Raw genomic sequence first — 24,388 nt, forward strand, 5'->3', positions numbered from 1 at the left:
TAATAATAATAATATATAAGGGTAAACAAAATGGAAAGGATGTTTCATATTACAGAAAATACTGTATATACAGTAAGAAATCTCTATCCTGGAACTTGAAATTAAGACATTATCAAACAGTGGCCTGGCCAAATTTTATATGCAGTAGAAACTCTTAAACTTACAAGAATTGGGGATCTTGAAAAATTAGAAAAAGTTGAAGGAAGAATTTTGAGAAAAATGCTGAGACCTATAAGAAACAACAATGCCGAATTTAGATCAAACAGAGAACTATCTTTAAAAGTTGAAAAACTGCCAACTAATGAGGAAAAGAAGACTCCAGTTTTTTGGACACATTTATAGAATGAATAACAATAGAGTAACTAAAACAAATCTTCAACTTATTGAATAGTTACAAATCCAAGCCATCGTGGTTCGTTGAAATTGAAAAGGATATGAAAAACGCTGAAATTAAAATAGATACGATAGAAAACAGAACACATTTCAGAGAAATAACACGAAATCCAGGATTTCAGGAGAGAAAGAAATTAACAACTGGAAGAAAATGGACTCAAGAGGAAAAGGAACAACATTTTCAGAATTATTATTATTATTATTATTATTATTATTATTATTATTATTATTATTATTATTATTATTATTATTATTATTATTATTAGTTTCAATTCCAGGCAAATCCCACGATGGTACTTCTCTCAAGGCGACGAACACCAAAACACCCTCACAGAGCGCTACATGGGGCGTACTGGAAAAAGCAGCTACAGAATTGATTGCCGAGTCGAAGATATCTTCGTACACTTCTGGCACTGAAAGACATACTCTGAAAGAAAGTGCGAAGTCAGCAATAGTTGGCCAAGAGAGATCAAACAGAAAAATTATTTATTAAATGAAATGCTGTTTGACTGTTTTTATTTTGGTCCAAATATGGATCAATAAATCGTATGCACAAGTTTAAAGGTAGATCCATTCGAGGCCTTTGAGAGCAGTGCACAAAAAAAAAAAAAAAATGGAGTTAGCTTTCCAAATATTTATAACAAGACCTGCTTTTCTACAAATACGATAATTCTTAAACACAACGTTGTCATCAAGGCAGTATCTCTCTATGCGTTAGAATGGCTTATCCTCCCTCGGAAATGTGCGCTCGCTTACTTGGAGAGAAAGATTTTTCACAACATACTTGGCCCAAACTACAAAACGGCGATCTACATAAGAAAATGGCGACCAGAAATCTAGAGAAGATCTCGCAGAGCTTGCTTCTACGGTCACCCACGACGGATAGACGACTCTCGATGAAAAAAAGAAAAAAAATGCATTTTAACTATTTCCACTGAAAACAAAACAAAAAAACCAATTCCCTGGTACATAAATGTCGAGAAACAGCTCGAAGAAATGGGCCTATGGCCGGAAGAGGTGCTCAAAGGAGAAATGGACAAGCCGTGAAGAATGGGCGGATGAACGCCCTGCTCGACACTGGATCAATCAATCAAAAACTGAGTAAACGCCGGGATGTATAATGATTGTAATGCCTAGTTGGCCGATTAGCGAATAATAATAATAATAATAATAATAATAATAATAATAATAATAATAATAATAATAATAATAATAATAATAATAATTCCATACCCTTGAACGCAAAACTCAGACATTATTGCACTGCCATAAGACTAGACGCTTTGTATGCAGCGGAATGCCTTGCTACGAACAAGAAAGGCCTGATAGAAAAATAAAAGAAAAAAAGATATAGAAAGAAAGATCTTAAGGAAAATTCTTATAAAAGAAAAAAGATATAGAAAGAAAGATCTTAAGGAAAATTCTTGACCCGGTTAAAGACAAAAATGTATATACACGTTCGCACAACCTTGAGCTCTATACTCATATCCAGAAGATCTCTGATGTCATGCGGAGAAGAACTGCATTTTATGGCCACTTGCTAAGAATGAAACCAACACAATTACCTAACCGGATCTTTACCTATTTTAAAGATAAGAAGACCCAACCAATTTGTTTCAAGGAGGTGGAAAGGGACCTACAGGAGATGATGGTATACAAGAGCGCAACCCACTCAGGCGGAAACTAAAAGACAACTAGAGTCTTCAAGAAAGGCCAAAGTTGAAGACGGGAAAGACGTGGGTGGAGGAAAGAAAAGAGAAACCCAGGCGACGAAAGAAGGAGCACTGGGCAAAGATCAAAGCCCTGAGAAGAGGTCGTTAGAAGGCCGATACGAACAAAGGAAGAAATAATAATAATATTATTATTATTATTATTATTATTATTATTATTATTATTATTATTATTATTATTATTAAGGCACGGAGAGAAATTGGAGAAGTGAGAGAATGAAGAGGTTTTGGGAAGAACAAAGACGTGCTGAACAAGTCACTCAAGATCCTAAGAATCGAAGCGAATAAAATAAATAAATAAATAAATAAATAAATAAATAAATAAATAAATAAATAAATAAATAAATAAATAAATAAATAAATAAATAAATAATGTTTATTTCGTTCTTTCCTTTTTCTTAATCTGTTTACTCTCCTGGTTTAGTTTTTCCCTCGGAGAATAATTATAATCATAATTAGACATCTGACACTCAGACCCAAAATTTACACACAAGTACACTCTTCGTCACAAAATTAAAGGTACCAAGGTCCTGAGTAAGGAAACCACACAAAAACACATTGTGAAAGTCGGAAAGGGACGGAATCTAACCCTGCCCGAACTCTCTTCTCCTCCACCCGACCGAAGGCTGGAAAGAAGGGCAGACTTTGCTGTCTACACTACTACGAGCAGCGTTTGGCCTCTAGGTGCAAGGGCCTTTTAAATAAATACAGATCTTATAGAAATCCCCAAAAGGTTGGGCAGATACCATATTAATGCAGTGCTGCGGACGCCACTTTAAAACTAGTTTGTTCTTTATGTTAGCTACGCCATCTTTTTTAGAGACAGTAAAATATTTTATCTGTGTGTGGCACGTGGAATACTTCATACAGGCGACAGGTGTTTCTGACAATTAAAGGACTGTTTAAAAAAAGAAGATTTGTTGTTATTTTAATGAGAGCTTACCTTTAATTAGTGTTTGCTGAACGCAGTCACGTCTGAGCTCCATTTTGGTTGGCCCTGCAGTAGAATTTCGCCAAAGCCCCCTGCTTGAGAGTTTCCATAGCAACGCGAGGAAGGGAGAAGGCTCGCTGCCAGAACTGCGGAGACTACATTACATATTAGTACTGCTGCAACATGCATGAAATGATTCAGGAGACCAGCTTCGTCGTTTCGATGTGCTGACATCCAGAATAAAGCTAAAGGCGTACGTGTTAGAGCTGGCTGCTAGCTACTCATTGCTAGTGGACAGCGACAGCGCGAAAATGTCTTCATCAAGTCCTGTCTTCATTTCCAACCGAATTCTTCTTCTTCTTCTTCTTCTTCTTATTCTGCTTGCCTCCTGTGGTAGAATATAACTGTCGTAAGAGGAGACTAAAAGGGGTTCTCAACTTGGGGACCCCTTGGCGCCTAGCAGAGTCTGATAATGCTCCCATGTCAGGCTTGTCTCTTTCATCTTTACTATCTGATCTCTTTTGGCCAACTGCTGTTCCTTTGTAATGGTGGTGGTGGTGATTATTGTTTTAAGAGGAAGTACAACCATCCTCTATGTAACACTAATCAGAGAGAAAAATGGAAGGGATCCGACACTTCGAAAATGAAGGTATCGGCCAAAGAAAGACAATGGCTACGAAGGGCGTGAAAATAAAGACTCCCTAGGCCTCGGAAACCTAATACATACCTGCCAAATTTATAAAACCAAAAATCAGGCGATTTAGATGTGAAAATCAGGAAAATCGGGAGGAATCAGGAAATACAATTGGTCAAAACTGCTTGTTCTACATGTCTTGTACAATACAGGAGTACTATGGTATAACACTTATTGTCTCAAAACACGACTGTTGCTATGCGAGGCTACGCAGGAAGTATGTGAGTGAAATGATCGGTCATTGATAAGTCTTCCGAAAATAGTATGAACTCATTCTCCACACGTGTGAATCAGTCATGCACTGAGATGCCATTACTTAGCAAATGCATAGAATATATTGCATCACGCGCCCGCGCGATTATGCGAAGCGCAGTGCTATTTTTATCAAGTAGTACATTAAAATTCGCCAGAATTGTCTCCAAATGGCTCCTAAAATCTCTAGAAGTAACTCGTCGCTATCTTTGAAATTCTGTCACTAAATTATTTAAAAAAGAGTCCAAACCTAGCGATAATCTCTAGAATCGACTAGACTTATGTGAACAAATACAGTAGAGACAATACGCGACACTGAGCGAGATATCGAGGGACAGCTATTGGAGCTCTCTCTAGCGAGTAGACCTGAAAAACTACTGATTCTGTCATAAGAGCACGTGTATTTGTGTGTGAAGTTTTTGGTGTTATTTATGCGTTTTAAGTGTGTTGACATAATTAAATAGTAGCATGTGTCATTCCTTGATATCTCCTCTCAACATGAGGGGAAAGGTATGCGCTGTGTTTGGCTGCAGTAACTATGAAGTAGAGAAGAATGCGCGGTCGTTCTTCAGGTTCCCTCGTGACAAGAAAATGTAAGTAATATTGTGTTTGCATATATATTCTTCCAGTGACAGAGATCTTTATAGTACTTCATAATCTTCTGACCTTCTCGACCCATTTCTTTTTTTTTTTTTTTTTGCTAGGGGCTTTACGTCGCACCGACACAGATAGGTCTTATGGCGACGATGGGATAGGAAAGGCCTAGGAGTTGGAAGGAAGCGGCCGTGGCCTTAATTAAGGTACAGCCCCAGCATTTGCCTGGTGTGAAAATGGGAAACCACGGAAAACCATCTTCAGGGCTGCCGACAGTGGGATTCGAACCTACTATCTCCCGGATGCAAGCTCACAGCCGCGCGCCTCTACGCGCACGGCCAACTCGCCCGGTGACCCATATTTTAACTGGCTTAAAATGTAATAAGCATATTTTATTGTATAGTGCAGCAGTTAACCTTCAATACAGATGTGTTGTTGTAGGTGTGATATGTGGGTTTTGAAATTCACAGAAGTGATTTGGATTAGATGTACAAGAAAGAAGGGACGTTACGCTTACATAAGAATTATAAGATCTGTTCAGATCATTTCCAGGCCAGCGACTTTAAAAATCCTCGACTATACAGCCAAGGGTATGTTACATTTTTACTCTAATTGTACGTAAATATTCCTCAAAGCATCACTATCGACAACATTTTCATACTTTTCTTTCTTTTATTCCTCTTCTCAGATTAAATCCGGGATTTTATAGATTTTCTTTTTGTTAGTAGGCTTCATGTTAAGAGGAAAATTGTCCAGCTATTAAATGTTAATTCATTGCATCATATGTGTAAGGAATGTGCTAATATTTTTATTGACAAGTGTCTTAATGTGATGATACAATGTTTTTAAATGAGAAAAAAGATAAATCCAACCGTAAGAGTTCAGGCAGGAATACTAAAACAAAAAAAAGTAATGCATAAATGAAAGATCAAGCCATGTCACAGCAGTCCATGTCACAGCAGTCCATTTCACATCTTGTTTATATGTCTAATTTCAGTATTTAAATAATAACCTTTAAATAATTCTTCATTCACTTATCCAGAATTGCTTTAGCAACTTCGAAGTTAATATCTCAATAACACTTTCTTTCTAGACGTAATTCATTTATCCATTTCCGTATATGCATTTCCATTGATATTTGAATTTAGCGCGATTTTTCAGGTCAAGTCACTAGGAGCGCCACCGTCGAAATGTCTCCCATTTTAGCCAGGCTAAATCCGTTAGTGTCGCGTATTGTCTCTACTGTATTTGATGTGAACGAACACGAACACGCGAGAACGAGAGAATGACTATCGATATACGCGACGTGATATACCGGTTTCAACAAACATCGCACATTAGCGCGCATTTCTCGCATTAATAAACATCGATATTTCGTATGAACGCGTCAATGAACGAAGGACTTCCAGCCAGTTGCGTAGAAAGCTGAAATGGCGGGATTTGAAAACATATTTTTAAAGTTCACCAAAAAAAGCTAAAATCGGGAGAAATAATAGAGTAACCGGGAGGCGGGAAAAGCTGTCGAAAATCGGGAGTCTCCCGCCTAAGTTGGGAAAGTTGGCAGGTATGCTAGTAGCGTCGGGGTCGGAAAAGAACAAGAGTTGACCAAGGGAGGTCGGATAGGATAGATGAAAGTGAGGAGCCTGGCACAAGTAGGTGGAAGTAATGCCGGGACTCAGCTAAGGACTCGTTTGTCGCCATCCCACGCTTCCAAATTCAGAGCCTTTGGGATCCCTGTTAGTTGCCTCTTACGACAGGCAGGGGATACCGTGGGTGTTGTTCTACCGCCCCCATCCAGGTCGGATCTCCTCCTCCCGTTCTGATTAGTGTTAATAGAGGACGATTGCACTTCCTCTTAAAACAGTCACCACTAACTGCCTCACATTTGTGGCCTTGGCCCTATTTCACAGCTGGATGCCGATCCTAACTCAAAGCAAGCTTCGTGATGGTATTTTCTTCATAAATTTGCCGTATAAGTAGCTTTACGTCCAGCTATCGTGGTGTTGTTGGTTGTTGGCTGAGACAAACACAAGAGTCCGCGGGATTAACGAGACGCGGCTAAAATCCGCGAGTCGACCAAACCAGAACCCTCTGAATCGAAGGCGACGATCCCAGACTTGCAATCCTTCATCTAAATAACCAGAGGAACACAGCTGATCAGAAAACTGATTCCTATGTGGAGCCAAGGTCAGTCGTCAGATTGGAATTGGATGTAAAACACACAGTCGAGAAAATGTTCAGAGTTCGGCGAGAAACCGGCACCTAGGAAGTTAATACTGGGATGTTAACCCAGTTTGTGCCAGACTCATCATAGAACTGAAAACTGACATATTTTTGTACCAATCGAGGAGAGAATTTGATTAAGGATTCGTGCACTTTAACGAATTCGAAGTCATTTTTCAGGCTGTGAAAAAGCCTTTTACCGTTGATCCTCGAGGAGAATGGTGTATCAAAGCAACTGACTTGTGGAATCACAGTCATTCACTACTGATCTGCATTTAGGGCAGTCGCCCAAGTGGCAGATTCCCTGTCTGTCATTTTCCTAGCATTTTTCTAAAATTATTGAAAATAAATTGGAAGTTTATTATTAAACATCTCCCTTGGTAAGTTATTCCAATCACTAACTCCCCTTCCTATAAACAAATATTTACCCCAATTTGTCCTCTTGAATTCCAACTTTAATTTCATATTGTGGTCTTTCCTACTTTTAAAAACACCACTCAAACTTATCGTCTAATAATGTCATTCCACGTCATCTCTCCAGTGACAGTTTGGAACATACCACTTAGTCGAGCAGCTCGTCTCCCTTTTCCCACGTCTTCCCAGCCCAAACTTTGCAACATTTTTGTAACGCTACTCTTTTATCGGAAATCTTTTTTTTTTATAGTTGCTTTACGTCGCACTGACACAGATAGGTCTTATGGCGACGATGAGACAGGAAAGGGCTAGGAGTGGGAAGGAAGTGGCCGTGGCCTTAATTAAGGTACAGCCCCAGCATTTGCCTGGTGTGAAAATGGGAAACCACGGAAAACCATTTTCAGGACTGCCGACAGTGGGGTTCGAACCTACTATCTCCCGAATACTGGATACTGGCCGCACTTAAGCGACTGCAGCTATCGAGCTCGGTTTATCGGAAATCATCCAGAACAAATCGAGCTGCTTTCCTTTGGATTTTTCCAGTTCTTGAATCAAGTAATCATGGTGAGGGTCCAATACACTGGAACCATACTCTAGTTGGGGTCTTACCACAGACTTACATGCCCTCTCCTTTACATCGTTACTACAATCCCTAAATACCCTCATAACCATGTGCAGAGATCTGTACCCTTTATTTAAAATCCCATTTATGTGATTACCCCAATGCAGATCTTTCCTTATATTAACACCTAGGTATTTACAATGATCCCCAAAAGGAACTTTCACCCCATCAACGCAATATTTAATATTGAGAGGACTTTTCCTGTTTGAGAAACTCACAACCTGACTTTTAACCCCGTTTATCATCATACCATTGCTTACTGTCCATCTCACAACATTATCGAACTTTGACTAGGCAGAATTACAGCCGCAAAAAACAGAAGGATAGAGAAAGCTGATGGATCGTTTTGGCTTTCTCCTGATAGAGATTCATGCCGTAATTTGCGTAAGTTTTCGAAAATGTGCTGATAATGTTTGAGCCGACATACAGTAATAGTGCGCAAGTATGTTTTACAACATGAAGTTCGTGAAAAACAGTTTCAAGTCCAGAATGAACACTTAATCATTGCTGGAACTTCAGACTTTGAAGAATTCTCTAAGTGATTGGGATTCGAACTCACTGTCTCCCGAAAGCAAGGTTACAGTTGCGCGACCCTAACCGCACGGCCAACTCACCTCAGTAAAGATTTGTAATTAATGAAGTAAGCAGTTCAGTTGTGTAAAATGTTAGAAGGGAATGTTTTCTTCTTACAACCATAAAACATGCTTCTTAACGGTCAGTGATCTGTCTACATAAATTGTTAATTGTAATGTTTTACGCTTCCTCTCTTACTCTTGACATCGTGTAAACCATGCAGGTCCGGTAAAAAGCCGTGGGGGTTCGGATGCGGACCGGAGTCCACTGACGTAGACAGTATGTGACGTTGAGTAACACGTCCATAGTGTTGGCCTGGCACTGGCCATGCGTACTCGGCTACAGAACAGTGGAAGGGCTTCTGTTTTCACTGTATCACAAAAATAGTGGAGAGGGTAAAATGAACGTAAATTTGTAAATCCCCCCGTGTCATTGGACATCTCAGCTATCTTAGTTACTTAGCCTATCTCTTCTTCCTGGAGAAACTGTAGGATTGATATCAAGGCTCCGAACAACAACAACAGAACACTGTTTGACTTGACTGCACGCTGTAGATTCTCTCCTACAAGGTACTGAGTTCGGCCTTACAAGTGGTATTGAATTCAATTAATCACAGCAACGTGGGATTCTGTATTTTAAAAAAAATGCTGCCCTCCTCATACCCACAGAACTGAAAACTCTATTCGTGAATACTGTACGCCTACACCAAGATCAAACATTTCTGTCTGGATCACAAGTCATTTGCTCATGCTCGTTCGCTTGACACGCGGATCCCTAAACGCCTGTATTGTTGGCATGCATAATGGGCAGTGTTTACATTAGCATAATGGATCGGTGAACACAGTATTAGATTGCTCCTCGGAGAGATTAGCGTTTAACTCGGTCCTCACCACTTGTCCGAGCCCGCAATTGGTCTTCCAACTCTCACAGCGTTAACTTTCCGAGGTCTATGGAGTCTTTTATTTCCATGCCTTTCTTTAGCCGATAGCTCCATAATAGAGATAGTTTTGTAAATATTTCCAGTGTATACTCCAAACATTTGTTCAAGACTTCGTTTCTAGGCGTAGAAAAGTCGAAAATCTTCTGTATCTGTCACTGGTAGGTGCACATGGTATGGTCTTTAACCGTACGAACTGTGATAATGGCTGCCCTTCTTTACAGAAACATTGGTACCCTTGAACGTGCGGGTACGGCCTACAAAACCTGGGGTAGAAAAATTCTGCAAAATATCAGGGATATTTTGGGCATCAATACAAAAGTGGTATAATGATCACAATTATAACACCGGATTTCCCATATAATCAATACTTTTATTTATATTAAAGTACTTAAAAAACATTTTTCAGTACCGGTTTCTGTCTTTATAATAGGCCATCTTCAGCAGCTGGAGATATCCGGCCTTATAATTTTGATCATTGGAATCATCAATACGGGACATGAATCTAATAAACTATGAAAAGTGGTATAATTTTTGCAAAGTTTATCATTAAATATGACAATCTTAATCGCGTTTTTATTGTTTGTAATGTGTCTTGACATTTCCTTAATTCGCAGGGAAGAGCATAGGTCGAATTTTTAATCTATTTTTGTCAGAACAAATAGAAATATTTCAGTGACTAACGCATATGATGGATGCCTCATTCAGTCTCGGTTATCTCCAGCGGGTTACCTACCCTATAGCAAAGACGCACAGAGGCATCGGTTCCCGTATTCTCCTACAGGAGGACAGCGATGAGAGTTAAAAGCTCTGCCCCTTTTCTTTTGTCGTGTCTGTGCATGATAATACCGTTCTGTTCTGGCCAGCTGTACAAAAATCACAAGTGTGTATTTCGGCGTCTATGTGCAAAAGGAAGACTTTGGTACAGTTTGTACATTGTTTATATCGGACTCGGTAAACAAACAAGGGAATGTTTCTCTTTGCTGTAGCATGGGCAAGCCGTGCTTCAAGGACGTACCTGCCGGAAAAGGTTGCGACTATAGAGGCCAACCGTCCCTCATTTTAAGGTATTTTGTAAATGTCTCGGGTGGGGCGTCATTTGTCCCACAAATTGTTTCGTTTTCTATCTGAACGAATTTTCGTGTTATTGTCATCGGAGACCTCAGGAACCGACTCTTAAATAGAACTACTTATCAAAATAAATTTTGGAATGAGCTTCTCATATGTCAGTAGTGCAGTACTGAATGACACATTTTAGCTGGTACAATAAGTTCCGATACCGTAAATACAGGTTCAGGCAAGATAAAATAATGATGTAATAGTTTTACTTATGTTGATGTTTTCAGTACTTTTATACTTCGTAGTTATAACTAGAGGTTGAAATTTAAACAAGTACTTTTAGAAAGTATTTCGTGTAATTGATAAAACTAAGAAGCACCACCAAATATGTCATCTTTCTTCTATTTCTAATTTCAAAAACAATTGATAACATTTAGGCTATAAAATGTTCAATATTTATTTTATTCCTTCAGAATTTCTTGACTTGTATGTTTTCTTTCTCGGTGAAGGGTCTTCAAGCCACAGACTGGAAAATAAATTTTACAATAAAGATGAGTGAAATGTATTTTTCTATATTATTACTCAGTAAGAGAACTCTTGGCTTTTTTTAAAAAAAACGAGGGTAACTGGCAACACAATGCTTTAGAAAATGTCAACATTTTTGTCCTTTTAAAATTACTGCTAAAAATATAGATGTTTCCTTCAATAGTTGGTCACCCTAGTTGCGAGTGATATCTTATGTTAGTGTTTATGACGTGTGCATCATACACAAAAGACGCCCGTTCTATTTGTTTCTACCAAAATGCTTACATTGCAATCAACAAAAATGCATGAAAATTGTCATACTTATTTGTAAACTTTGTAGCATGTTTGTATTGATGTCTCACATGCCCCTGATGTTCCTGTGTTGGTAGCGAGCTAACCGGTTATGATGTTGCTATGTTACAGTGACGTGGTGATCCCCAAGTCGAAGTTCCTGGCCGAGGAGGAGGCGAAGCGCAAGGCGGCGGACACCAGCTCGGAGGACGACAATGAGGATGACGTCTTCTACGACAGCGAGGATGACGACAGTGACGACGACGACACCAGCGACTCCGTGTCGTAAGTAAATTACAACTATTAACAGGGTCGAACTGGCCGGCTGGTGTCATCACTGCCTGACAGCATGCCCAAGGCATACGATGACACGGCAGTGTGAACTAGAGCCATACTACACAAACCTGACCTCGTCTCAGATGAAGTATGTAAGTAAACGGTGACCATCAAACTCCCATAACTTGAAAAGTAAGTTCCAAGAAAAATCCAGCGAGTTCATGAATCTGGTAGGAGAAATGAAACGGCACTGGGAACAGCAAACAGCTACAGACAGCTCTACACATTAAGCCTGTTGTACGTGATCAGATGTTTGTCAAATCGCTTGCAATACTTGACAAGTCTTGAAAAGGAAAATGAATTAGAACATATTTATTTATTTATTTATTTATTTATTTATTTATTTATTTATTTATTTATTTATTTATTTATTTATTTATTTATTTATTTATTTATTTATTTATTTGCCGTTTTACAACAGTAAACCTAAAAATCTTCAAAATAACTTACATTGATTACATTGATACAAGTCTTAGATCTTAATAACAAAAATACAATTCTTAATAACTAAATTATTCATTCAATTACATTGAAACAAGCCTTCGATCTCAATAACTAAAAATACAATTCTTAATAACTAAATTATCCATTCAATTACATTGACACAAGCCTTCGATCTTAATAACAAAAAACACAATTCTTAATAACTAAATTATGCATTCAATTACATTGACACAAGCCTTCGATCTTAATAACTAAAAATACAATTCTTAAAAACTAAATTATTCATTCAATTACATTGACACAAGCCTTCGATCTCAATAACTAAAAATACATTTCTTAATAACTAAATTATTCATTCAGTTACATTGACACAAGCCTTCGATCTTAATAACAAAAAATACAATTCTTAATAACTAAATTATTCATTCAATTACATTGACGTAAGTCTTAGATTTTAATAACTAAAAATAAATAATAACTAAAATATTCAGTACCGTACCTACAATAACTTTTTGACAGCTTTCAGCTTTCTTAGTGTGGTGGCAGTGTAGCTGTAAAACGTTTTATGAATTTGGATATTGACATGTCTAAGTCCTAGTTATTGTCTGTGCTAACAGCTTCATTAAGAGTAGTTGTTACATAACCTATAGCGTGGCGAATGGTTGTGGGCTGTTGTTAGAGCTCTTTCAGTCCTAAACGTACTGCGTTCTCCTTAGTGCAAGCAAGGTAACGCATACAATAAATAACGACAGTAAATCCATATTATCTATTTCATTGTTTACTAATTTATGCAGGTACTTGGCATCGATTATTTTTCTCTGATTTTCAAGGCTGGTCATTCCGACACTGGTTAGTAAATTTTTGTATGGCACCATAAATGGGTACAAGCCATGTGTTTGGTGATGTAGGAATCCTACAAAACGTTTTTGCACTCTTTCATTTAACTTAATAAGTATATTTATCGAATCTTGCATTCCATACAACGCTAGCATATTCCGATTTTGTTCGTACAAAAGCATTATAGAGTGCTATGATGCAGTTCGTCTTCCTGAACAGTTTTGTGTTCCGTATGATAAATCCCAATGCCCGGCAGGCCCCTCCTGTCACCTTGGAGCTTGTGAAAGTTCTGATTGACGAAAGAATTGCTAAGTCTTTGACAGAATTGACCAATGGAATTCAAGTATTAACGGTGCGCGTTATGCCGCTAGGCATGCTGGGATTTCCGGGACGGGAATCGAAACAACAAAATTGGCTTCGTCTTCATTACTGAGGGATGTTGTGTGTACATTAGTTGCTAAGTATGAGGCACATCCCTGTCTATATTCAGTGGACTCCACAGAGAACCACAATAAAATGAATGAAACGGCAGTGTACGAGGAGACTGCAAGAAAAAATATCTCAAGGAAGTAGGCAGCGTTTATGTTTATTACCGTACCGTACGGTAACTTATAAGTAAACACTACGCCCCACTAACTACTTTTACGGTTTTCGGAGTCTTCTTGTAATAAGAGATGAATTTCCGTTGCATTGCTATCACTTTTATTGATTTAATGGCAGTATAACATAACCTCTGCAAATGATGTTATGGCTCCATGTAAATTATGGTTTATTGCACGTTTCTCCTCTTTTTTTAAAGAATGTATCCCACTGGTTGTCCAAGAACCACAACTGCTGTTTGCCTTTCCTCCACGTTTAAAACAAAATGTTATCAAACCTTGCCAAATCTGTTCAGACCTTCAGCAATGTTGAATAATCTTTGACAAGATTTGACAACATTTCTTGTGAAGTACCCGTATTGAATTGAAAGAAACATCTGATGGTGAACAGCCATTACACAATCTATCAGACACTGCAAAAGGCAGTTATAATAATAATTGCACTGTATAACCTCAGTTACCACTGGAAGAAAATCAATTTGAGGCCGTCTACGCTGTGTACGTGACAATTTCAGCGTTCTGTTTTACTCTACGATATGGCTGAGAAATGCACTGTTTGACGATGTAGGGCTGTTTTAATTAGTTGTGTCACGCCGACATGGACTTTCTTTCGTTCTTTAAATATGCGACTAACTCTACCACTCAACTACAGCGACTTTACAGTAGGACAAAAAACTTTCCACCGGGCGAGTTGAGCGTGCGGCTGTGAGCTTGCATCCGGGAGATAGTGGGTTCGAACCCTACTATCGGCAGCCCTGAAAATGGTTTTCCGTGGCTTCCTATTTTCACACCAGGAAAATGCTGGGGCTGTACCTTAATTAAGGCCACGGCCGCTTTCTTCCCACTTCTAGGCCTTTCCTATCCCTTTGTCGCCATAAGACCTATCTGTGTCGGTGCGACGTAAAACAAATAACAAAAAAACTTTCCAGTCTGTCAAACACACAAAATTTCAATATAAATTATAACACTAGAAACATATCTGTAAAAAATACACACTATTACACAAAGAATGACATGTTTCGTTCTACAAGAACATCCTCAGATACTATCAAATCACTGAAATCATAGATATATAGCCTATGTACACTGTACAGTATTGTTTACGCTGCGTAAACTAGTCGATGATAGAGAGTTAGGTGATAATATGAACAAGTATTAACAAATGATGATTTTGTAAGTACTCAACCATCATCCGTTTCAGCCGTGAAATAGTGTTTGGACACAACGGCAATCCAGGTAAGTGCACAATTTTTGTTTTTCATTATGTTAATAGGCTATCAATGACAAGTTTACGCAGTGTAAACAATACTGTAGCCTACATATATACGCATGATTGAAGTGATTTGATAGAATCTGAGGATGTTCTTGTACAACGAAACATGTCATACTTTGTGTAATAGTGTGTATTTTTTACAGGTATGTGTCTATAGTGTTATAGGCTACTTAATATTGAAATTTTCTGTGTTTGACAGACTGGAAATTTTTTATGTCCTATTTGACTAAGTCGACACTGGAAAATATGGCTTCCTTCTTAACAAAAGAAAAGCTACTTTACAGTCTCAGAGCCAATAGCCATCCGCACACATAATTATAATAATACACTCATTTCCGCGCCATGTTTGAGCTCACCTCACACTATGGCGGCCGCCAGTGCAGGGGGGGTGGGATGGGGCGTTCCATGTAGCTATGACGACGTGAAACTGCAAGCTAACAGTAGTGATGACTGCAGTGTCTACAAGGAACACAGTGTTCCTCACAAGAGGCCGCTATTAAAGCTTGCCCTTCGCACGCTTGTCGAGTAATTAGATGAAATTTGATCTTCCCTTCTCTTGTCTTTATTGACTGACTGCTGCTCCCATGGAAAATGTAATAACAGCGCAACATAATTGGCAATTACCCTCACGTAGGCGGCGCATTTATCGGCCCAGTGACCGCTTAGAGCCATCTTCATCCACTAGATACTACATGTGTTAGGTATTCTGTACGTTCAGTTTCATAAACCGATATCCTCTTCCTTTTGATCGTTGTACAGTATATTTTCCTTTGATGCATAGGCAAGCTTTATTCCTATAGCTTATTATAATTTTAGTGTATGGACCCTGTTGGATCACGCAGTGCTTTTATGATTCGCCTTTCTGATCTTCATATGGCTTTCATTTTTTCTCCGTGGGCTCTCTTCGTTTCTTCAGTCCACTTGTTTCCTGGTCTCCTTAGAACTTTCCCTGGTTGTGCTACTCATCTGTTTACTCTTTTTACGGAACAAATTTGTGTCTAATATTTCTGATACATCTATCAGGGATTTCTCCAGGTCCTATTTGACTTCTTGGATCCTTGCTAGACTATTCAGTTTTCTGCTGGATGTCATGATCTTGTGTATAAGCCTTGTTGTTGGGAGTCTGAATGCGTCCACAAAATTTCATTCTTCATTTTCTAATATCTGCTGCCAGGTTGGAGAGTTTCTCTGTTGCGTTACGGAATTTCAGTCCGTATCCCTCTTCAGTCTTTTGGACAAACAATTTTCCTAATAATAATAATCTTAACATTGATAATTTCACGGCCCGTGATGTTCGAGCTCTTACCCACACTAAACATACAGGTCTAGGATTACACGGAAATTGTGGAAATCCGTAAAAATCCTAACAATTTCAACAGAGACACTGGTTATCAGTTAAAGTAATACATGGTTGCCAGAGGATTTACGTAGGTAGTTCTCTTCCCTGAACTTTCTATATTGTTATTTTGTTTCGGCGTTTTCTAAATTCGATCGTTCGTCATCACTAGATGGTTCATTTCAAGCTATGGCTTATGTGTTATGTCATAGTGGAGCACGGCCAACTGGATCCCCCCGCTGCGCGGAGCTACCTAGAGCGACGCATCAAGTCGGCCGTGATTGGAGCTTAATGTTGTCATCAACTCCCGCTTCGAGCGCTGTGACAGCATACAGCGAGCCACCTGGTGAGAACGAGCGTACCACTACAACTCCAACCACGGCCGACTTGATGCGTCGCTCTAGCTAGCTCCTTACCGGCCTTGACAATCGGGTCCACGCACTGTAATCGGAGTAGTTACAAAGCTCGACACGTGGCGCTGGCGGCCGACCTATTCGCGGTAGAAATGCATGCTTCTTTATGGAAAATATAATGACTTTGATTGCCGATTTATCGTAATTTAGAGTTATGGAGAATGTTACATAGGTTAATACTGTTAAAAATATTAATCCTAAAGGGTACTTTCATTGATATGTGCCAAAACAACGTCGTGAAATGAAACTGCGGAGGATGAAGTAGTCCAACTGACGTTCCTTAATCGTGAGGAATAACAGTAATTGTTTTTATTATCATGGCATTTAGATACATAGCAGAACTTACCACAATACTTTTGTCTTCTGATGTTAATATTGAGATTAAGAGTCATTGTTCAGTTTAGAGTTTTAAAATTCTTCAAGCGCTGCACTCTGGAAGGGGACTGGACAAAACACAAAAGTCTTACTTTTTCCATACGGTATTCATTGTATGCATAACATAAATATTTTGACTCAAACATGTTTAAATTTTAATTTCAATATATATAGTTCCAGATTACATTTCATTCATACCTTTCATTAGAATATTAAATACCGGGCAAGTTGGCCGTGCTAAATTCAGACAATAATTTTTACTTGAAATGCAGTAGGGTGGAACAATTTGGCCGCGCGGCATGCAGCTGTGAGCTTGCATCCGGGAGATAGTGGGTTCAAACCCCACTGTCGGCAGCCCTGGAGATGGTTTTCCGTGGTTTCCTATTTTTACATCAGGCTGTACCTTAATTAAGGCCACGGCCGGTTCCTTCCCACTGCTAGCTAGCCCTTTCTTATTCCACCGGCGTCATAAGACCTATCTGTGTCGGTGCGACGTAAAATAAATAGCGAAAAAGAAGAAGATTTTTAAATAAACTTCAGTGAGAGAAAAGTATTTTCAGTAAATAAATTGTAAACTGTTCTCTGCTCGATGATGGTGATGCTTGTTGTCTAAAGGGGCCTAACATCTAGGTCATCAGCCCCATTGCTCAGGTAACAACACTTCATACGTTGGCCTTACCGTCATAGCAGTAGTGATTCTTACTTGTCAATGTTTAAATGTTGAAGTTCAGATTATCTTGAATAAAAATGTGTTGGGTTGCTGTCATATGGCAAATACGACACCGCCTAAAGGATTATTCTATGAAAGAAAATGAATGGGTAAAATACCTGATTAGCGTGATTGGCTGCCACTCCCGGAGGCCCGGGTTCGATTCTTGGCCCTGCCACGAAATTTCAAAAGTGGTACGAAGGCTGGAACGGGGTCCACTCAGCCTTGGGAGGTCAACTGTGTAGAGGGAGGTATCGATTCCCACCTCAGACATCCTCGAAGTGCTTTTCCATAGTTTCTCACTTCTCCTCCAAGCAAATGCCGGGATGGTAACTAACTTAAGGCCATGGATGCTTCCTTCCCTCTTCCTTGTCTATGCCTTTCAATCTTCCCATTCACAACACAAGGCCCCTGTACAGCATAAAAGTTGCGGCCACCTGGGCGAGGTACTGGTCATCCTTCCCAGTTGTATACCCCGACCCGCAGTCTCACGCTCCAGGACACTACCCTTGAGGTGGTAGAGGTGGGATCCCTCACTGAGTCCGAGAGAAAAGCCAACCCTGGAGGGGTAAACAGAGTAAAAAAGAAAGAAAGAAGGTAAATACCTAAAATAGAAACGGAAAACTAAGATGAGAGTGCTATCTGCTTTTAGCCACTCCGTAGTTTTGTCCTGGTCTACAGAGAATTCGTGAAATGATAGTGTCCCTTTGCTCTTTTTTTCCTGTTCGGAATACAAGAAAGGCACACAGCAATATTTATTCGAATATTTCCTAACACAGTTAAAGAAAAGCAAATCACCACACCATAAAAAAAACGAATTAGCGCATAAATTAAAATCCTTGTTCAGGACGAAGTTACAGCGAGAAATCACTTTGTTCTTATTTCCATAAAATTTTTGCTCGAAGCACGAAAAGGTGCACAAGAATGTCATAAATTCCAAGCTTTGTAAACACAATTTAAAAATATAATCACCACACTACACAATAAAAAATAAACTCACTAGCGCATAACTATGAGCTCTCAATATCAAGCCAACAAGCACCTCATTGCGAACACATTGCCAACATTTACGACAGCAAAACCATATAAATAAAACTGGAAATGCGGCAATTTGCGGTATACAGCTTCCTGTCAGTGGGTAGTAGGCCAGCGCTCCAGCGGCATTACGGTGAAACTTTCACATTGCCAACATTTACGAGAGCAAAACCATATAAATAAAACTGGAAATGCGGCAATTTGCGGTATACAGCTTCCTGTCAGTGGGTAGTAGGCCAGCGCTCCAGCGGCATTACGGTGAAACTTTCCAATTACAGCTTTATGCTGGGCTTCACAAGCGATTGTCAAGGCCGGTATAAGGAGCGCAGCGAGGGATCCAGTCGGCCGTGCTCCAACTGTAAAGCATTCTTAAATTCAAACCCTTACTATTGTAGAAGCAAATACAGTAGAGACAATACGCGACACTGAGCGAGATATCGAGGGACAGCTATTGGAGCTCTCTCTAGCGAGTAGACCTGAAAACTACTGATTCTGTCATAAGAGCACGTGTATTTTTGTGTGAAGCTTTTGGTGTTATTTATGCGTTTTCAGTGAGTTGACATAATTAAATAGTAGCGTGTGTCATTCCTTGATATCTCCTCTCAACATGAGGGGAAAGGTATGTGCTGTGTTTGGCTGCAGTAACTATGAAGTAGAGAAGAATGCGTGGTCGTTCTTCAGGTTCCCTCGTGACAAGAAAATGTAAGTAATATTGTGTTTGCATATATATTCTTCCAGTGAGAGATCTTTATAGCACTTCATAATCTTCTGACCTGCTCGACCCATATTTTAACTGGCTTAAAATGTAATACGCACATTTTAATGTATAGTACCTTCAATACCAATGTGTTGTTGTAGGTGTGATCTGTGGGTTTTGAAATGTCACATAAGTGATTTGGATAAGGTGTCCAAGAAAGAAGGGACGTTACGCTTATATAAGAATTATCTGTTCAGATCATTTCCAGGCCAGCGACTTTAAAAATCCTCGACTGTACAGCCAAGAGTATGTTACATTTTCACTCTAATTGTACGTAAATATTCCTCAAAGCATCACCATCGACAACATTTTCATACTTTTCTTTCTTTTATTCCTCTTCTCAGATTAAAGCCGGGATTTTATAGATTTTCTTTCTGTTAGTAGGCTTCATGTTAAGAGGAAAATTGTCCAGCTATTAAATGTTAATTCATTGCATCATATGTGTAAGGAATGTGCCGATATTTTTATTGACAAGTGTCTTAATGTGATGATACAATGTTTTTAAATGAAAAAAAAAAGACAAATCCAACCGTAAGAGTTCAGGCAGGAATTTTTTTTTTTGCTAGCGGCTTTACGTCGCACCGACACAGATAGGTCTTATGGCGACGATGGGATAGGAAAGGCCTAGGAGTTGGAAGGAAGCGGCCGTGGCCTTAATTAAGGTACAGCCCCAGCATTTGCCTGGTGTGAAAATGGGAAACCACGGAAAACCATCTTCAGGGCTGCCGATAGTGGGATTCGAACCTACTATCTCCCGGATGCAAGCTCACAGCCGCGCGCCTCTACGCGCACGGCCAACTCGCCCGGTCCAGGCAGGAATGCTGAAGCTAAAAAAGTAATGCATAAATTAAAGATCAAGCCATTTCACAGCAGTCCATTTCACATCTTGTTTATATGTCTAATTTCAGTCTTTGAATAATAACCTTTTAAGTAATTCTTCATTCATTTATCCAGAATTGCTTTAGCAACTTCGAAGTTAATATCTCAATAACACTTTCTTTCTAGACGTAATTTATTTATCCATTTCCGTATATACATTTCCATTGATATTTGAATTTAGCGCGATTTTTTCAGGTCAAGTCACTAGGAGCGCCACCGTCGAATTGGCTCCCATTTTAGCAAGGCTAAATCCGTAAGTGCCGCGTATTGTCTCTACTGTATTTGGTAGAAGTCTTCCTCGCGAACGGTCGAGATTTTCTTCTGAAGACGCGGGGCAAAGTTCTCTACGAAACCTAAAGAGTTTCACCTTGTTTTCTTGACACGGCATAATAACAATAACAGGCTATCTGCGTGTCTGTGAGGATGGAGCTCTACGTAAGATGAATTCTAATGTTGAAGACGGCGCAGACATTCAGCCCCTGAGCCTGAGGAATTAATGAAAGTAGAAATCCCCGACGCGGCTGGAAATTGAACCTGGGACCCCGGGGACCAAAGGCCAGCATGCTAACCATCTAACAAGAGTAACAATTTGCACTAATTTCATCATAATTTACTGGATCGGTGAATAAGTCCGTAGCCTTTTGTAAATCATCGTACGTTTGCAGTACTACAACCATCAATAACACTCAGTCAGTAATGTAATATAATAATGTTATTTGCTTTACGTGCCACTAACAACTTTTTCATGGCTTTCGGAAACGCCGATGAGCGGGAAAACAGTCTCGCATTTCTTTTACGTGCCAGTAAATCTCCTGACACGCGGTTGACGTATTTGAGCACCTTCAAATACCACCGGACTGAGCCAGCATCGAACCTGCCACATTGGGGTCGGTCAGTAATGTAGGCCTATTTACCTCTATTGTCAACGACAAACTGCCAGCGTTCTAGGAAGTGTTCGATGGCCGCGCTACTACTGTATTTTTGACTTGAAGAGATCAGTGTCTCTACCGGGCGAGTTGGCCGTGCGCGTAGAGGCGCGCGGCTGTGAGCTTGCATCCGGGAGATAGTAGGTTCGAATCCCACTATCGGCAGCCCTGAAGATGGTTTTCCGTGGTTTCCCATTTTCACACCAGGCAAATGCTGGGGCTGTACCTTAATTAAGCCCACGGCCGCTTCCTTCCAACTCCTAGGCCTTTCCTATCCCATCGTCGCCATAAGACCTATCTGTGTCGGTGCGACGTAAAGCCCATAGCAAAAAAAAAAATAGATCAGTGTCAAGAGCAGTTTCATCAGGAAATACTTCTCCCTCAAGAAGGTGGTGGACCGGGCGAGTTGGCCGCGCGGTCAGGGGCACGCCGCTGTGTGCTTGCATCCGGGAGATAGTGGGTTCGAATCCCACTGTCGGCAGCCCTGAAGATGGTTTTCCGTGGTTTCCCATTTTCACACCAGGCAAATTAAGGCTGTACTTTAATTAAGGCCACGACCACTTCCTTCCAACTCCTAGGCTTTTCCTATCCCATCGTCGCCGTGTCGGTGCGACGTAAAACTAGCAAAAAAAAAAAAAAAAAAGAAGGTGGTGGTGATTATTGTTTTAAGAGGAAGTACAACTGGGCAAGCAACCTCTATGTAACACTAATCAGAGAGAAAAAAGGGACCCGACACTTCGAAAAATGAAGGTATCAGCAAAAGAAAGAGAAGGACGATGATAGCCGTGAAAATGAAAGACTCGCTAGGTCTCGGGAACGTAATACCTTCGGAGTTAGAAAAGAACAAGAGTTGACCAAGGAAGGTCGGATAGGATAGTTGACAATGAGGAGCCTGGCACAAGATGTCTAGACTCAGCTAAGGGTCACGTGGTCGCCTCCCCCTGTTGGTGGCAGCGGTAAAATAACACCCATGCTATCCCCTGCCTGTCGTAAGAGGCGAGTAATAGTGGCCCCAAGGGCATGGGCGTCCCGCCCCCCCAGGCTCTCAGGGAAAGAAAAAATCTAATATAGTCAGCTGTTTTTCTTTCAAGAAAATGGTTTAAAAATCGGTACTACATAGAAGTGGTAGGGGATACCATGTGTGGTATTCTACCGTGGAATACAAGTCGACATTCATCCTCCAAAATATTAAAAATACTACATGCACCCAGGTCTAGCTCCCGCCCCGCCCTACAAACTATCCTATGGGCGCCCATGCCCAAGGGCTCTCAACTTGGAAGCGTGGGTTGGTAACCACGGGGCCCTGAGCTGAGTCCTGGCATTGCTTCCACTTACTTGTACTAGGCTCCTCACTTTCATCTATCCTATCCGACCTCCCTCGGTCAACACTTGTTCTTTTCTGACCCCAATGGTAGTAGAGCATTCGAGGCCTAGGGAGTCTTTAATTTTCACGCCCTTCGTGGCCCTCGCCTTCCTTTGCCCGATACCTTAATTTTTCAAAGTGTCCGATCTCTTCCATTTTTCTCTCCGATTAGTGTTATATAGAGGATGGTTGCCTAGTTGTACTTCCCCTTAAAACAATAACCATCACCACCACCACCATGTGGTCACCAACCGACACTCCCAAGTTGAGAGCCCCTGGGGCCCCTTTTAGTCACCTCTTACAACAGGCAGTGATACCGTGTGTGTTATTCCACCACCCCTGCTGACAGGGGTAAAAGTGAAAATTCGATGACACAAGGCCAGGGAAAGAGGGAAGATGCATAAGCGAGTCCTTCAGTAACGTCTTGGATGAATTCGGCTGAATGAGGGACAGTAACAGCACTGGACGTCCAGGTCTTCAACAACGGCAGTGAGTCGTGGGTACTTGGAATGAGGAGATAAAGGCTAAATTAGGAATGAACTCGATGGATGAAGCTGTACGCATAAACCGTCTTCAGTGGTGGGTTCATGGGAGGCGAATGGAGGAGGATAGGTTACCTAGAAGAATAATGGACTCTGTTATAGAGTTTCTAATGATTTGAAGATAAGAAGTATAGAACTAAATGAGTCCAAAGCACTATTTGCAAAATAGAGGCTTGCAGCCTGAACACTGAAAGGCATAACAGTCTATAATGATGATGTATGTATTGAATATAAATTGACATATAATAAGAGTGGTAAAAATAAATGTTGCATATTGCTCTATTTGATTATTTTCACCATTTTGGTCCGTATTGACTTATATACAAATTTCCATAAAACAATTTTCCGCCTTGTCAATACTTTATACAGCCCGGCTGAGTGGCTCAGACGGTTAAGGCGCTGGCCTTCTAACCCCAACTTGGCAGGTTCGATCCTGGCTCAGTCCGGTGGTATTTGAAGGTGCTCAAATACGACAGCCCCATGTCGGTAGATTTACTGGCACATTCTATTTAATTACCATACATGTACATGTTTCGAGAGCCTCCGCTCTCTTCCTCAGTGGTGCCAAATACTAATTATCTTAGGACTATGGTTCATTGGTACCATATTTCAATTATATATTAAAATATATGAATTTTAAATTAGTTACAATATTACTCTAATTTTTCTTTAGCCTATTTACATTGTCATTTGTCGCCTATTTTACCAGAATGTTACCAATCATAAATGATAAAATCTAATTAAATTAATTAAATTAATTAAATTTAACATAGAAATTAATTATTTAAATTAATTAAATGTAACATAGAGAGATTAATTTAATTAGATTTTATCATTTATGATTGGTAACATTCTGGTAAAATATGCGACAAATGACAATGTAAATAGGCTAAAGAAATATTAGAGTAATATTGTAACTAATTTAAAATTCATATATTTTAATATATAATTGAAATATGATACCAATGAACCATAGTCCTAAGATAATTAGTATTTGGCACCGCTGAGGAAGAGAGCGGAGGCTCTCGAAACATGTGCATGTACGGTAATTAAATAGAATAAAGTGTATAGAGTATTGACAAGGCGGAAAATTGTTTTATGGAAATATATTGCTCTATTGTCAATACTGGACATAATGGGGAACAAAACCAACTGTGTTCTCTCAGGTACAGTCATAAGAAACCACAAAATAAAGAAGATAAACACATTTCCACGTGATAAACACAAACAAAAAGTCACAAACAAATCCTTACAGAAGATTCCACTGCAAACACCTCAGTTTCTTCTCACTGTCATCTTGCAAGACACATTGTTTATGAGATGACT

General features: G+C 39.8%; 1 protein-coding gene across 2 annotated transcripts in view; it reads left to right on the forward strand.

Annotated features, from left to right (window-relative positions):
* The window catches only part of Cow (Proteoglycan Cow), a 309,533-nt gene that overhangs the window by 253,292 nt on the left and 31,853 nt on the right, over positions 1-24,388 (forward strand). For both annotated transcript variants that reach the window (XM_067154949.2, XM_067154950.2), the window contains exon 4: positions 11,371-11,523. In XM_067154949.2, coding sequence (XP_067011050.1) covers positions 11,371-11,523 — 153 coding nt within the window. The remainder of the gene's footprint in view (positions 1-11,370; positions 11,524-24,388) is intronic.

This window comes from Anabrus simplex, chromosome 10, assembly GCF_040414725.1.
Source record: "Anabrus simplex isolate iqAnaSimp1 chromosome 10, ASM4041472v1, whole genome shotgun sequence".
NCBI lineage: Eukaryota > Metazoa > Arthropoda > Insecta > Orthoptera > Tettigoniidae > Anabrus > Anabrus simplex.